The 14,195-nt window shown below is 39.2% G+C and overlaps 1 protein-coding gene across 1 annotated transcript; it reads right to left on the minus strand.

Moving 5' to 3' along the window:
- Positions 1 to 2,798: 2,798 nt before the first annotated feature.
- eef1akmt1 (EEF1A lysine methyltransferase 1) lies at positions 2,799 to 10,669 on the minus strand. The gene is made up of 5 exons (XM_060826714.1): positions 10,626 to 10,669; positions 9,393 to 9,550; positions 7,333 to 7,415; positions 6,918 to 7,198; positions 2,799 to 3,189 (listed from the first exon to the last, which is right to left on the minus strand). Exons 2-5 carry the CDS (start codon positions 9,531 to 9,533, stop codon positions 3,041 to 3,043), a joined length of 654 nt encoding a protein of 217 aa, XP_060682697.1. The 5' UTR covers positions 9,534 to 9,550; positions 10,626 to 10,669; the 3' UTR covers positions 2,799 to 3,040.
- Positions 10,670 to 14,195: the final 3,526 nt, after the last annotated feature.

Genomic DNA, 14,195 nt, shown 5'->3' on the forward strand with positions numbered 1-14,195 from the left:
TACCTATACATGCCCCTCATGATTTTACAAACCCTTATAAGGTCACCCTCAGCCTCTGACACTCCAGGAAAAACAGCCCCAACCTATTCAGCCTCTCCCAATAGCTCAATCTCCAACCCTGGCAACATCCTTTTAAATATCTTCTAAACCCTTTCAAGTTTTGCAACAGCCATGGCTTTTCCTTGCAGCCTTTCTTAAATAATGGCACAACATTAGCCACCCTGCAGTATTCCAGCACCTCACCTTGGCTATCAAAGATGTAAATATCTCTGCCAGGGGCTCCAAAATCTATTCCCTAGCTTCCTACAATGTCCTGGATACATTTAGAAGGTACAAATGAAGTTGGTAAAAAGAGGAATGAGGGCTTGCTAACAGACTTTTGGGAACTTTACCCTTATCACATGCTACTGAGTGTAGAAAAAGGCAGTAAGAGCAGATGAATGTGTGACTGGTGAGATGGTGCAGGAGAGAAGCTTCAAATTCCTGAACCTGGCAGTAATCTTTCCATCCTCAGATACAAAACTGGCACCAGAGGACGGGAAAATTACAAATGTTACTCATGCCCCCCCTACACATAACAGCATGGAGGTGGAACGAGTGGAGAGCATCAAACTCCTGGGAGTGGTCATCTACAGTAAGCTTTCTTGGACTCTTCATGTGGACGCACTGGTTACAAAAGCCCAACAACGTCTCTTCTTCCTCCGGCCGCTGAGGAAATTTGGCGTGACAGCAAATACCGTTGCCAACTTTTATAGGTGTTCCATCAACAGCATTCTGTCTGGATGTATCACTACCTGGCATAGCAACTGTACCATTCAAGATCGGAGACTGTTACAGAAAGTGGTGAACTTGGCCTGGAAAATCACAAAGGCCAACCTCCCATCTACAGAATCCATCTACTAGATCCGCTGTCAAGGAAAGGGTGCCAGCATTCTCAAAGATCCATCTCACCCTGGCAATGTTTTTCTACAACATCTACCATTGGGGAGAAGGTACAGAAGCCTGAACACACGCACCAACTGGTTTCCCAACAGTTTCTACCCTACTTTACAAATTTAGCTAAGTGATGAGAAGTAGAGAGTGGTGGTGATTAGTAGATTTTCATACACTCTGTTAAATGTTGGCTTGATATCATGTGCAGTCTCACTCAACTATTTCATGAGTTCTGCATTTTTGTTGATGTTTGAATTTTACTACATTCTCTGCCTTGATCCAAACAGTACTTTGGTGAGTTAGTTATTTCCCTTTAAGTGCCACTTGAAAGAACAGTTGACAATACATTACTGATGATCAGAAGTAGACCTATTGGGAGGTAATTAACTAGATTGGATTTGTTTTGCAGTTTGTGGGCAGGAAATGTTATAGAAATTTCCCACATTGTCAGGTAGACTCCAGGGTTGTAGTTTTACTGAGCAATTTGCTTACAGGAGTGGTTAGATGTTTTGTAGTACTTTAATATTTTTCAAGATTTTGTTCATTGTCTTTGCAGGATCTAGTGTCTTCAGGTTAAATATGGGCAGGAAATCTTCTCCTCACTTGTACCAAAGCCCTCAGCTGACAATTTTGAACATCACTTAGAAGCACTGAGGATAGCAAGGGAAGACAACATACTCTAAGTGAGGTACTGCTGAGCCTTACACTAAGATCAGCTTGGTGGCACCACTAGTGACCAACTAAGCCAGTGGAGTCCAGAAGGGCATGTAGTATCTGCCAGGCTGGACCTTCAAGAAGTGTGAGGGGAATAATTATGAAAGAGCCTGCTGGTTCTTACCCCATCTAGTCTTCCTGGTACACTTAGTCTTGGGTAGAAGTGATCGCTGCTTCAGACTATGATGTTTCTTGGGATCCAGTATCAATGCTGAGGCATCTACAGTACAACTCTCTCCTCAGTCGTTTACAATTATGCCTCACCTCTGCTGGATCTGTCCTGCACTAAGACAGAACATACCCCAAGGTGGTGATGGAGATGTCAGGAAACTTGCTGTACAGTATGATTCCATATCACCTGACTAGTCTGTGGACTAAATTTTCCCAATGTTGGCATAAGCCCCAAAAATCAATGAGAACTCGTCTGACTAGTATAATATGTCGGTGCCAGGTCATCCATCCAATTCTATTTCGTTTAGACTTTAGATTAGATTCCCTATAAGTATGGAAATAAGCTATTTAGCCCAATAAGTCCACACCAACCACCAAAGAAGAACTCACCCAGACCCATTCCCCCTTTAGAATGCACCTAACTCTATGGGCAATTTAGATTGACTAATTCACCTGATCTGCACATCTTTGGATTGTGAGAGGAAACCGAAGCATCCAGAGGCAACCCACATAGACATGGGGAGAATGTGCAAACTCCCAGCAGACAGTTGCCCAAAGTGGGAATTGAACCTGGATTCCTGGCACTGAGAGGTAGCAGTGCTAACCACTAAGCCACCATGCCACCCCTATCTGTAGCAGTTTACTAGTTCACAATTAACCACAATGTATGGAGTTACATGTAGGTCAGGTGGGCAATTTCCTTCCCGAAACGTTACTATTGAACCAGATTGGTTTTTATGACAATCCAATAGCTGCATGCCTGGTCACCATTACTAAGGCTAACTTTGAATGTCAGATTGATTAAATGAATTCCATTTTCACCAGTTGTCATGGTCACCATCATTCCATGCAAATCATATTCTGATACAGGTATTGTAAAGACCTTTAGTGACTCAAAATGATAGTACCTCTTGTTCTATGTGGAAGAACTACATTCTCCCACCTCCATCCCCAACAGAACCAAAATAACAAACACAGCATCTGAAGACTGCATCTATTTTTCTTGATACAAACTGAACAAAAACTGAAAATATGTATAAATTTGTTGGGATAAATTACTAATTGCATCACAACTCTGGCTAGTGAAATAGCTTAGTAGGCAATAGATTATCACAAGTCCCTGTGATGCATTGATATTTTGGACATAACTTCAGTGCCAATTCTTATAAATCAAAATCTTTCTAATTAATATAAATGATACACAATTAATAACCATTCCTTTTTAAATATTTAACAGAGAATCCAAATCTAATTTGGACTCATAATTGGTGTAACAACGGAATTCATTTGCTAAATTCCGATTGTGTTTTGGGAGAAATTTGCACATTTTCACAGAAAGCAACTTTGCTGCCAAGTCTTCCATGACTGCACCTGAAAAAGAGAAAGTCAAACATATTATAAATAAATAACTCACTCAAGTGGCCATCCTAAGCCTAGCTAAAAAAAAATCTTGATAAACTAACTGCTTTAGGCATCAATAGTGCCCTCACCTAACATCCTGAAATATATATTTTTTACCAAAGGTTAATAGATCGCAATTAGGAATGAGAACCCTTATCTAAGACAGAGCTACTAAAATAACAAATTTCTCTGCATTACCACCTAACCTGAACAGGCTGACTAGAAAATATCTAAAATTTGTAAAATTATGCATATTTAATGCTGCCTTCCAATGAAATGTATTGGGTGTTAGTTGGCTGATGGCTGGCTTGCAATGCTGTGTGACACCAACAACTCAGGTTCAATTCCTGTACCAGCTGAGGTCACTAGGATGTCCTTATCTTCCCAACCTCACATGAGGTGTGGTAATTGTCTTCAGCAGTCACTTCTCTCTAATGAGAATGCAGACCTCTGGCATGAGTTCAGGTGCTATCAGAAGGTCACAGGTTTGAATCCTGCTGCAAATATTTAAAGGCATTTGGGCACGGTGGTAGAGTCCCTAGCTCTGGAAGGAGACATGGGTTCAAGTTCCACCTGTTACAGAAGTGTGTAACAGCATCCCTGAGCAGGTTAATTAGAAAACATCTAAACATGGCAACAAGCTTTTAAAAAAAATTGGAGGCAACGGCCTTAATAATATTATCGCTAAACTATTAATCCAGAGATCAGGTAACATCCTGGGGACCTAGGTTCAAATATAACCAAACACTTCGAATGGGAGAGTGGTGAGTTAATTGGTTTCTGATTTGTGGCATACTTTCAATAGTTCAGCTTGTGGAATGGAAGGCTATAATCCATTACAAAAATGACATCTTTAGATGGAACAGAGTTAAAAACAGGTTTAACAGACTGCCTCTGAAGTTAGTGCTGATCTTCTCAAGGACTATAGTTACTTCTGTTGTGGCTTTCAGGATTTCTTTCTTATTCTGTGCTTGTGCATCTCCAAAGAATGCTGCCAGTTACAGTGGAGTAATCTCACCATTTCTAGCACAAGGTTTTACTGTAGGAATCAACAGGACTTGCATGTCAATTAGTTGTCTTACTGCGAGTCTGATCCCAAATTACAGTCAATACAGCACAATGGAGGTAATTTGACCAATCGTGTCTGAATCGGCTTTCCTAAAAGGACACTGTGGCCCAGTGCCATTCACCTCATGTTTACCCGATACTCATGCACAATAGGTGATTATTTAAATAGAGAAAAAAAATGCCCTCTTGAATGTCTCATTTGAATTTGGCTCCACCACATTTCCAAGCAGTGTGTTCCAGATTTGAACCACTTGTGAAAATTGTAAAATAATTTGCAAAAGTAGCAATCTATTGCCCTTTTGTGATCAGTTTATGTACAGGAATCATTTCTTTCTGTCTACTCTATGCAGATCTGACATGATTTTCAGAACTTCTATCCAATCTCCTTTAAGCCTTCTTCATTCCAAGGAGAACAATTTGAATTTCTCCAATTTTTACCCAAAACTGAGGTTTCTCATCTCTGGAAGCATCTCTTCTACACTCTCTCCAGGGCAAGTCCATTCTTCCTTCAGCGTGGCACCCAGACTCTATACAAAACTCTGGCTGAAGTCTAACAAGTATCTAAATTCACTATTACCTCTTGTTCTTGTACTCTATGAACATGAAGTCCATGATGCTGGACTTGCCTTGCAACCTTCAATGATTAGTGCATATATACACCCACATCAGCCTGCTCCTGCAATCCCATTAAAAATAGTACCTCCCCCTATTTTATGTTGTCCACCCATGTTCTTCCATCAAAAATGCATCACTTCAATTCTCATCTGCCACCTAACTGTCCACTGCAATTTAACTATATTCTTTGGACTTCTACACTCCTCCTCTCAGTTTACAATTCTTCCACAAATTTAGTCTTGTAGAAGCGTGGAAGAAAGGAGTGGAAGAAAGGAGTGGAAGAAAGGAGTGGAAGAAAGGAGTGGAAGAAAGGCAACTGGCCCTTTGCATCTTCTCTGCAGTCAATGTGATCATGATTGATCATCCAATTCAGTTCCTGCTTTTTTCCCATACCACCAATTCGACTGGGACACTACATCTATCCTGGGACAGGCTAAGCAAAGGCATGCCAGAGAATTCCTAGAGGCCTGACACTTCAACCACGACGCCATAAACAAACGCAAAGATCTAGATACCATCTATCAACCCCTCAAAAAACAAACAGGAAATGACATCACCACAAACCCCAGGAACCCCATCCAGGACAAACATATAAATAGAAAGCAGGAGACAACAGCTTCACTTTACTTGGAGGTCGCCACTGATGATGTTACCTAGCCAGGTAATGAAACATCTGGATATCAAACCTACAGCTCAGCGAGCAAAGCTACACCCTAAACCTCAACCTGAGCTACAAACCTTGCAAAAAACTATTTAATCCCTTTAGCCTTAAGAACTATATCTAACTTCTTCTTGAAAGCATTCTATTCTTTGGGCCTCAATAACTTTCTGTGGCAGAGAATTCCCCAGGCTTCACCACTCTCTGGGTGAAGACATTTCTCCTCATCTCAGTCCTAAAAGGCCTTCCCCCAAATCATTAGACTGTCACCCTTGGTTCTGACCTCCTCAGTCATCAGGAATATCCTTTCTGCATTTGCCCTGCCAGAATTTTATAGATTTCTATATGATCACCCCTTATTCTTCTGAACATTCGTGAACATTTCTTCATACATCAATCCTGCCATAACAGGAATCAGTCTGGTAAACTTTCACTGCACTCTTCATAGCCAGAACATCCTTCCTGAGACAAGGCGACCAAAACGTCACACAATACTCCAGGTATAATCTTACCAAAGCCCTGTACCATTGCAGGCACGACATCCTGTACTCAAACACTCTTGCTATCAATGCCAAAATGTCTTCTTCACCACCTGCTGCACCTTTTTGCTTACTTTTAGTGAATGGTATACAAGGACACCCAGGTCTCATTGCACCTCTACCTTTCCCAATGTATCGCCATTCAGCTACTCCAACTATTTTTGCCACTAAAGTCGATAACCTCACATTTATTTACATTATATTTCATCTGCCATGTATTTGTCCAAAGACTCAACCTGTCCAAATCACATTGTGTCATCTGCAAACTTTGATACTGCCCCCTGCACACCAAGATCGAGATTGCTAATACATATCAAGAAAAGCAAAAGTCTCAATACCAACTCCTTGATAACTTTACTACAAACTTCCTCCAGCCTGTAAAATAGCCACTGATCACTATTCTCTGCTAGACACCAACTTTGTGTACATGTTCCTGTTTTATTCCATGTGCCAAAATATTTCTCACATGTCTGTGTGTGGCACTATATCAAATGCTTTTTGAAAGTCTGTGTACACCACATCAACAACATTATCCTCATTAACCCCTTCTGTTGTCTCTTCAAAAAATTCCTGCAAATTAGTCAAATAAGATTTCCTCTTTCAGCAATCCATGTTAGCTGTTCCTAAATTACCCAACCTTTTCCATGTATTTCAAGTAATTGTTGTCAAAGAATCATGTCTCTAGATCCACTAACAGAGGGCAATCAATACATTCATTTTTGCATTAATTCTATATCAAACTTTCAACTACCCTTAACTGCCAAGACGGAGGTGAATGCTTTTCTATGAACACAGTAAACTGAAAAACGTCCACATACCAGTACAAAGAAGAATCTTCCCTTTTGTTAAGTATTTGACTGTTAGTGTTATTTTGCTGAGACACTCTTCTGAAAGGTATGGTGGATCAACAATCACTATGTCAAAACTATGAGGTTGGAGATCTTCATGTAGATTCATAGGGTAGTTATAGTCATAGAAAACAAACTCATTTCCATAAACTGAAAATCGTCTGTCATACTCCAAAAGGATAGCAGAGAATTCTCCGTTCCAAAGCTGCTTCAGTTTCTGATATATACTTGGGGTACTGATGCAAGCTATTCTGAAAAAGAAATTACATGAATAAAAAACAATATTGCAATGCTTGTCTCATTTTGGAAGGGCACTGATTCACTTGATTAAAATAATGTCCCGGAGAAACATTAAGATGTTGTCTAGTTAAAACCACACACATACCTGCCATTATTTCCTGAAGCTTCAATCGCTTCCTGGGCTAGCCGTAGAGCAGTTTCATCACTGTACCAAAACTGGCTTAATTGCTATTAAAATATTAAAAATACCTTTAGAAATTAGTTTAGCAACATTACTGGTCAGCAGTTTTATTTAGCAGTCAAAAATCAAGATTCTAAACTATAATTTTATGCAAATGTTGCAATAGTCCATAATTATATTCAAATTATAATTAAGTTGGATGTATTACCTAGACATATTGTTTGAAAGCATATCTGAAGTGAACATAAAATTTTCTAAAGCTTATCAAGTTAAATAAGAAAATTAATGAAGCATATATTCAAAAGTAAATGGTCAAAAGAATATGCAAAACTTGGGATATGAGATGCTCAAATACTGGGACATTTCTTTCAACATCAAAGGCATTGTTCAGACAGAATAATAATCACTCACATCTCAGAATATGCTACACACTCAATTGTGTCTGCTCTGGTTTTTCAAAAGAGTTGTTAATCCCATTTCCTGGTTCTTTCCACAGAGCACCGCACATTTTTCTTTTTTGTGCTAACATGCTATATCATATTTTATTAAGTCCAGTAGGACTTCTTCAGAACTGAAGAGTCATCCCAGACTCAAAATGTTCCTCTCTCCACAGATGCTGCCAGACACACTGAGTTTCTTTAGTATTCTCAGTGTTTGCACTGGCAGTATTTTACCTTTAACAACTTTGTAAGTCTCTCCTTAACCTTATTTTCTTTAAGTATATTAATTCTAACTTTTCTAGTTTTTCTACATAAATGAATTTCCTCATCACGGTACAATTGTAGTAAACCTTCTTCTACATTCTTTCTAAAATGTTCTTCCTAGAATTGAAACCATATTTTAGCTTATTCTACATGTTTTGTAACAGAATAAATCTGAAACTGTGCCACAAGAATTTCTTCAGTTAATAATTTAAATGTTGAAAAGCAAAGAAAATCAACGTTATGGATGTCACTCTTTTTAGGATTCTGTACGATATTTACACATTTAAACACCGTTCTGCTTGTGGAGTGAAACTAAAGCAGAATCATTACTAATTCCAAGAAGCAACTGCACTACAGCAATTACTGAAGATGAATGCTAGATAGAAAGCACCTCTTCAATTTCATTAGCAAAGCAGTGATCCCTGACCTCCTAGCACCAGTGTTTACATTTAAACAAAAAGACACTTGAAAGTAAATATAAAACTAAAGCATGCCATATGTTCTCCTTGTACAGATATACTCAAAAATAATTGATTAAAAAATGCTTTCATATGAATGGACTAAGCTATTGAGAGAATATTCAAATGAACAGCCCATACTGCATGTAACAAATAAAGAAGTTGGATTCTTTAGAATGCACTTCAAGCGTTTTTCGTCTGAGTAAACAATAATGTTTTTAAATTTTACAGAGCTGGTAAAATACACATCATTAAGAGACATACAGCAAATTAACTGCAATGGTTCAGAAAGGCAGCTCACTACCATTTCTTTTGAAGGGCAACTGGGGATTAACAATAAATGCTGGCCCATTTAATAATGTCCACATCAGTGAGTGATTTTTTAAAAAATCATTGAAAAATAAACACTTACTGGAAATTGGAGATTTCTTCTGACTGTAATAGGATGTTCTGGTTCAATAAAAGATTTTTTTAAAGTAATATTTGTATTGATTAAAATAGATCAGTCCTGTGAAATTTTTAAGATTTATCAACTTTATCTACCAAAAATATATGAAGTTTTATCCATCAAATCTATTTATGCAAATTCTCTGTGTAATGTTCACTTTGATCTGCCCCAACATTTATGTCTCACCCATCTCTAAAGGACATCTGCAACAATCATCCTATCACAGTTGAAGCAATAATTAGTACAACCTAAATCCATTTTGTGAATTTTGCTATTCATCAGCCTGTCATTTATACTGAAATAATAGTCCACCTACACTACTGAAGTGTACATATGCTGAAAATGTTACCAATACATTATTACAACTATATTTCGGGAATAGACAATTAAAGGTAAAAGGCATCAATATTTTACCCAATCTTCTTCTATAGACTCAGTAAAATAATTATTGAGCCCTGCATATTCCTTCTTCTGCTGATCCAGTTGGAACTCCTGCAGGGCAGCCAAAGCATGGGCTGACAACCGAATATCGTCATCATCATCACTGTCGCTCATTCTGATGGCAAATTATCCTGGAATAAATCAAAAGGATGTATAGCATACATCAAATAATACATTTTAACGCAAATACGAAACGTTCCTTCCTAGTTCCAAAGTTAGCTGACTTTGCTGAAGTTTTGTCCCTCTCCTGGGGAACAGAATTAGTGGTCTGAAAATATTGAGTACAAGTATTGAGCTCAGAACACTAAAGTATTTATTCACGAAGTGAACTGCCCCTCAAGCTTGCACTGAACTTCACTAGAAATACACCTTGAACTCTGTTGTCAATTTTGATTTTCTTTTTGCCTTGAGCTGGTCGAAATGCAATTTTGTTCCCCCCACAGTTTTGCTTTCAAACAGAGCTATCTAACCATTACTCTGTTAGTCACACACGATCCAGACAAATGCTTTGCTTAATCACGACTGTCCCCGGTCATTTTGCCTTTTATTCCGACATCTTTTCATTTAACCTCTTTCACCCTCTACCTTTTCCCAGGCTTTGTCTTTTTGCCTCTCCGCCCCTTTCAACTTCATTAATCCCATAACCTTTCTAACTTCCTTCCATTCTGAATAAGTCATATTCGCCTCGAGACATTACTTCATTTCTCTGAACACCGATTTGGATTTCAATCATCCGTATTATTTTGCTTGTATTTTTTAGCGGCTGATATTCACACGTGCATTAAATCGCTGCCTAAGATCAGCTGGACAAACCAAGCTCCTGGTGCAAAGCCCCTTTACTCTGGATGTTCGGGGCTTCCTTCTGTTTAATAAGGAAGCCACAAAATGTGGAGAAATGGTACAGGCCAGGCAGCAATTGTGCAGCAAATAAAAACAGCAATCTTCACTGCGATGACCTTTGTCAGAACTGGAAGACGTGAGGAAGTTAACAGTTTTGTAAGAAGTTTTTGAAAATGCTTTGAGCTTCATCCTCTCAAACTTCATCCATTCTGCTAAAGATCCTCAACATGAAACATCTTTCCCTCTGAACCAAGGCTGCTCGGTATCTCCATCATTCTCTCATATACCCCACAATAATACTAAGGGACTTAACCCATTTATTTAAACAATGATTAAACCCCAACTACAGACTGCTGTTATACTCACACCAACCTTTCCCCTCTGACCCAGCGGAAAAGGAAGTGAATATGTAGGTTTAGGGTGGGAACAAAAAATCATCTGAAGGTTTTAAAAGATGACTTTTATAAATACTGTTACGTTTCTAATGAGGGTTCTGTTTCTAATGCACTATTTTGGATTTGGTTTGCATTCGGTCTTTACCAGTTCGCAAGGCTGGAAAGATTACAACTTGATCTGGATTCTTTCACTGGTGTGAAGTATTTAATTCTTCACAGATATTCCCAACCAATCGCCGCCCGAATCATTTTAGTTAAATTATATCCATGCAAAACCTGAAAAGAATGCTTTGCTTCCAATGAAGGTTCATCTAAAACGTTGCTTTTTTTTTCCTCAGGAGAGGTATAGTTTATTCTTCTGTTTCGGATTTCAATATTTGCGGATTTTCGTTATTTCCGTCGATATACAAGAATAGCGAGCACACGACAACTGCGTATAATTCCACCCACTCTCCCCCCGCCCCGTCACAATACTTCTTAATATGCAGCCATCGCATTAATGTTGGGCACAAACCCATGGCCTTCATAACCACAGTGCTTACAACACAAATAATTTTAAATTAAATTGCACTGTTCTCACATTTCAATTTCCATCTGACGGACGTCTCGGAGCCACCGAACCAGATTACTTTTTGTTGTAAGGAAACCTGCTTACTCTTAGAAACGAATAGACTTGAATATCACATACTCAATGAGTATAGTGAAAAGTTTATACTTGGCTAATTACAGTTCCGATTTAGATACAAAACTACGTGTGCACAGCTTCTTTAGTGACAAGATCTTAGACAATAGATAACGTCTAGCATTACAGAAATAAAAATTCAGAACAGACCATGCTGGCAGCTAACTTCCAGTCCACACCAGACCCTGAATCCAGCCCATGCCAGTGATACACCACACTGGGTGGACAATATACCAGGGCGAGAGGTCAGCAGGTCACTCCTGGGTGCCACTGTGCCAGGCTAATAACTGTCATCACAGGCCGTGAGAAAAGAAGAAAAGCACCAAGAATAAGAGAACAGGTGGAGTGTCCTACCCTGCTGCTATCTTGCAACATACCTACTTATATAGCTAAATTCATCAAAATGATTATAAAACATAGGAACAGAAATGAGGCCATTCAGCCCAATGAGTCTGCTCTGCCATTCAAGATAGATTGGCTGATAGATTTGTCAAACCCATTTTCCTGCTTTCTCCCCATAACCTTTGATCATTTTGGCAATCAAGAACTTATCTATCCCTGTTTTAAATATACTCAATGACCTGGCCTCTAGAGTCTTCAGGGGCAATGAATTCCACAGATTCACCACTCTCTGGCTGAACAGATTTCTCTTTATCTCTGTTCTAAATGGTCTTCTCTTTAAGGCTACGCCATCAAGTCCTCTCATCTCTCCTGCCAACAGAAACATCTTCCCAACATCCAGTCTGTCCAGACCATTCAGTCTTCTAAGTTTCAATCAGTTTCCCCCCTCATCCTTCTAAACTCTATACCAGATGGCCTCCCTCATCAAAGACCACAATTTTCCCTCCCACATGGTTGACGATGACCTCCCGCATATCTCCTCCATTTCACGCACCTCCATGCTTGTACCCTAACCCCTCCAATTGCAAAAAGGATAGAACCCCACTGGTCTTCATCTTCCACTCCACCAGCCTCCACATCATCCTCCGCTATTTCCACCACCCACAAATAGTTCTCATTATCAGAGATAGATTTCCCTCCCCATTCTTATCTGTGTTTTGGAGAGACCATTCCCTCTGTGATTCCCTTGTCAGGTCTGCACATCCCACTATCCACCAACCCCACAAGTCTCATTTCTGATAAAAGGCTTATATCTGAAACGTCGACTCTCCTGCTCCGCAGGTGCTGCCTGACCAGCTCAGCTTTTCCAGCAGCACACTCTGACTCCTCATACACTAAGCCTTGCATTCTTAGGATTATTCTCGTGAACCTCCTCTAAACCAACCCCAGGACCAATACATCCATCCTGAGGTATAGGGCCCAAAATGCTCACAATACTCCAAATGTTGTCTGACCAGAGCTTTAAAAAGCCTCAGAAGTATATCCCTGCTTTTATATGCTAGTCCTCTCGAGATGAATGCAATATTGTATTTGCATTCCTAACTACTGACTCAACCTGCAAGTTTACCTTGAGTAACTGGAAATAGGAATCCCAAGTCCCTTTGCACTTCAGATTTATGAATTTTCTCTCAATTTAGAAAGGAGTTCGTGCCTCTCTATTCTTTGTACCAAAGTGCATGATCTCACTTTTTCCAACATTGTATTTCATCTGCCACTTCTTTGCCCACTCTCCTAAGCTGTCTAAGTCTTTCTGCAGCTTCCCCACCTCCTCGATACTACTTGCCGCTTCACCTATCTTTGTGTCATCTGCAAACTTAGCCAGAATGTTTGCAGTTCCTTCATCCAGATCATTAATGCATAAAGTGAAAAGTTGTGTTCCCAACACTAACCATTCTTCACCTTTGTTACAATGCCAATAAACCATTTGGCTGCAGAAGGGGGTGGTAGTTAAGACAGACCCAAACTGTAACCTTAACTCCATCTGAAATCTGATCACTGAATAGCAATCAGGAGAGGGAAACATAGAGTTGTGGAAAATTCTGGTTTCTTCCATATTTGTCCTAACTGAAATCAATGATTTGTACAAACTGAATACAGAATTTTACTTTATCTTCACTAAATATAAAGTTATAAATCATACAACACCAGGTTATAGTCCAACAGGTTTATTTGTAGGCACTAGCTTTCAGAGCGCTTGTCCTTCATCAGGTGGTTCTGAAGCAGGATCATAAGACACAGAATTTATGCAAAAGATTACAGTTTCAACTTTGTCCATCCCAGTCCAACACCAGCTTCTCCAAATCTTCACTAAATATAGTTCAGTATCACATTGGACATTTGCCATCACCTGCCTATTCTGCTTTACAGGTTCATTTTAACAATCCATGGTCCTTTTTAAGGAACAAGGAGTTATCCAGTTTCCCAGTCAACATAATTTCCCAAACCAACACTAAAAGTAAATTTATCTCATTGCTGCTGGCAGGAACCAACAAAATCACAAAATACACTGTTTGTAACTACTAACATACTTCAAAATAACAGATGTTGCAAAGGCACAAAAAAATACTTAATAAATGCAAGTATAGCCAGCAACATTCACATTCAGTGAAATAATAAAAACAACTGCAACATGTAACTGGCTCTTTGACAATTGTTCATGCATATCAGAGAATATATTTAATTTGCTACAGTTATCCCTGTTTGTTTTCTTCTGCAGTTGTTTTCCTTGAGGTGAAAGCTTTTGGGTGACATCATGTAATATATTGAAGAGCTGTACTTTCTATTCAGAAACAGCCAACAACGGGAGGCAGATGTCCAGTTTTGGGTTCCTGATGAGTGGTCCTGTTTGAGTAAGGCATCAAGCTGAATATTTGCCTCTGAGTGGCCACAAGCTTCAGTGTCAGATGGCAACGTTAGAAAACAATTATGATGCGATGTGGAGATACCACTAGGATAATA

Source organism: Hemiscyllium ocellatum, chromosome 6, assembly GCF_020745735.1.
Source record: "Hemiscyllium ocellatum isolate sHemOce1 chromosome 6, sHemOce1.pat.X.cur, whole genome shotgun sequence".
Lineage (NCBI taxonomy): Eukaryota > Metazoa > Chordata > Chondrichthyes > Orectolobiformes > Hemiscylliidae > Hemiscyllium > Hemiscyllium ocellatum.

Excerpts from the sequence above, each read along its gene's own strand:
- eef1akmt1 (XM_060826714.1), bottom strand. The coding sequence starts at position 9,533 with ATGAGCGACAGTGATGATGATGACGATATTCGGTTGTCAGCCCATGCT. Across the intron at positions 7,416-9,392 it reads AGTCTATAGAAGAAGATTGG|CAATTAAGCCAGTTTTGGTA; the intron begins GTAAAATATTGA and ends ATATTTTAATAG. Across the intron at positions 3,190-6,917 it reads GAAGATTCTTCTTTGTACTG|GTGCAGTCATGGAAGACTTG; the intron begins GTATGTGGACGT and ends TCTCTTTTTCAG.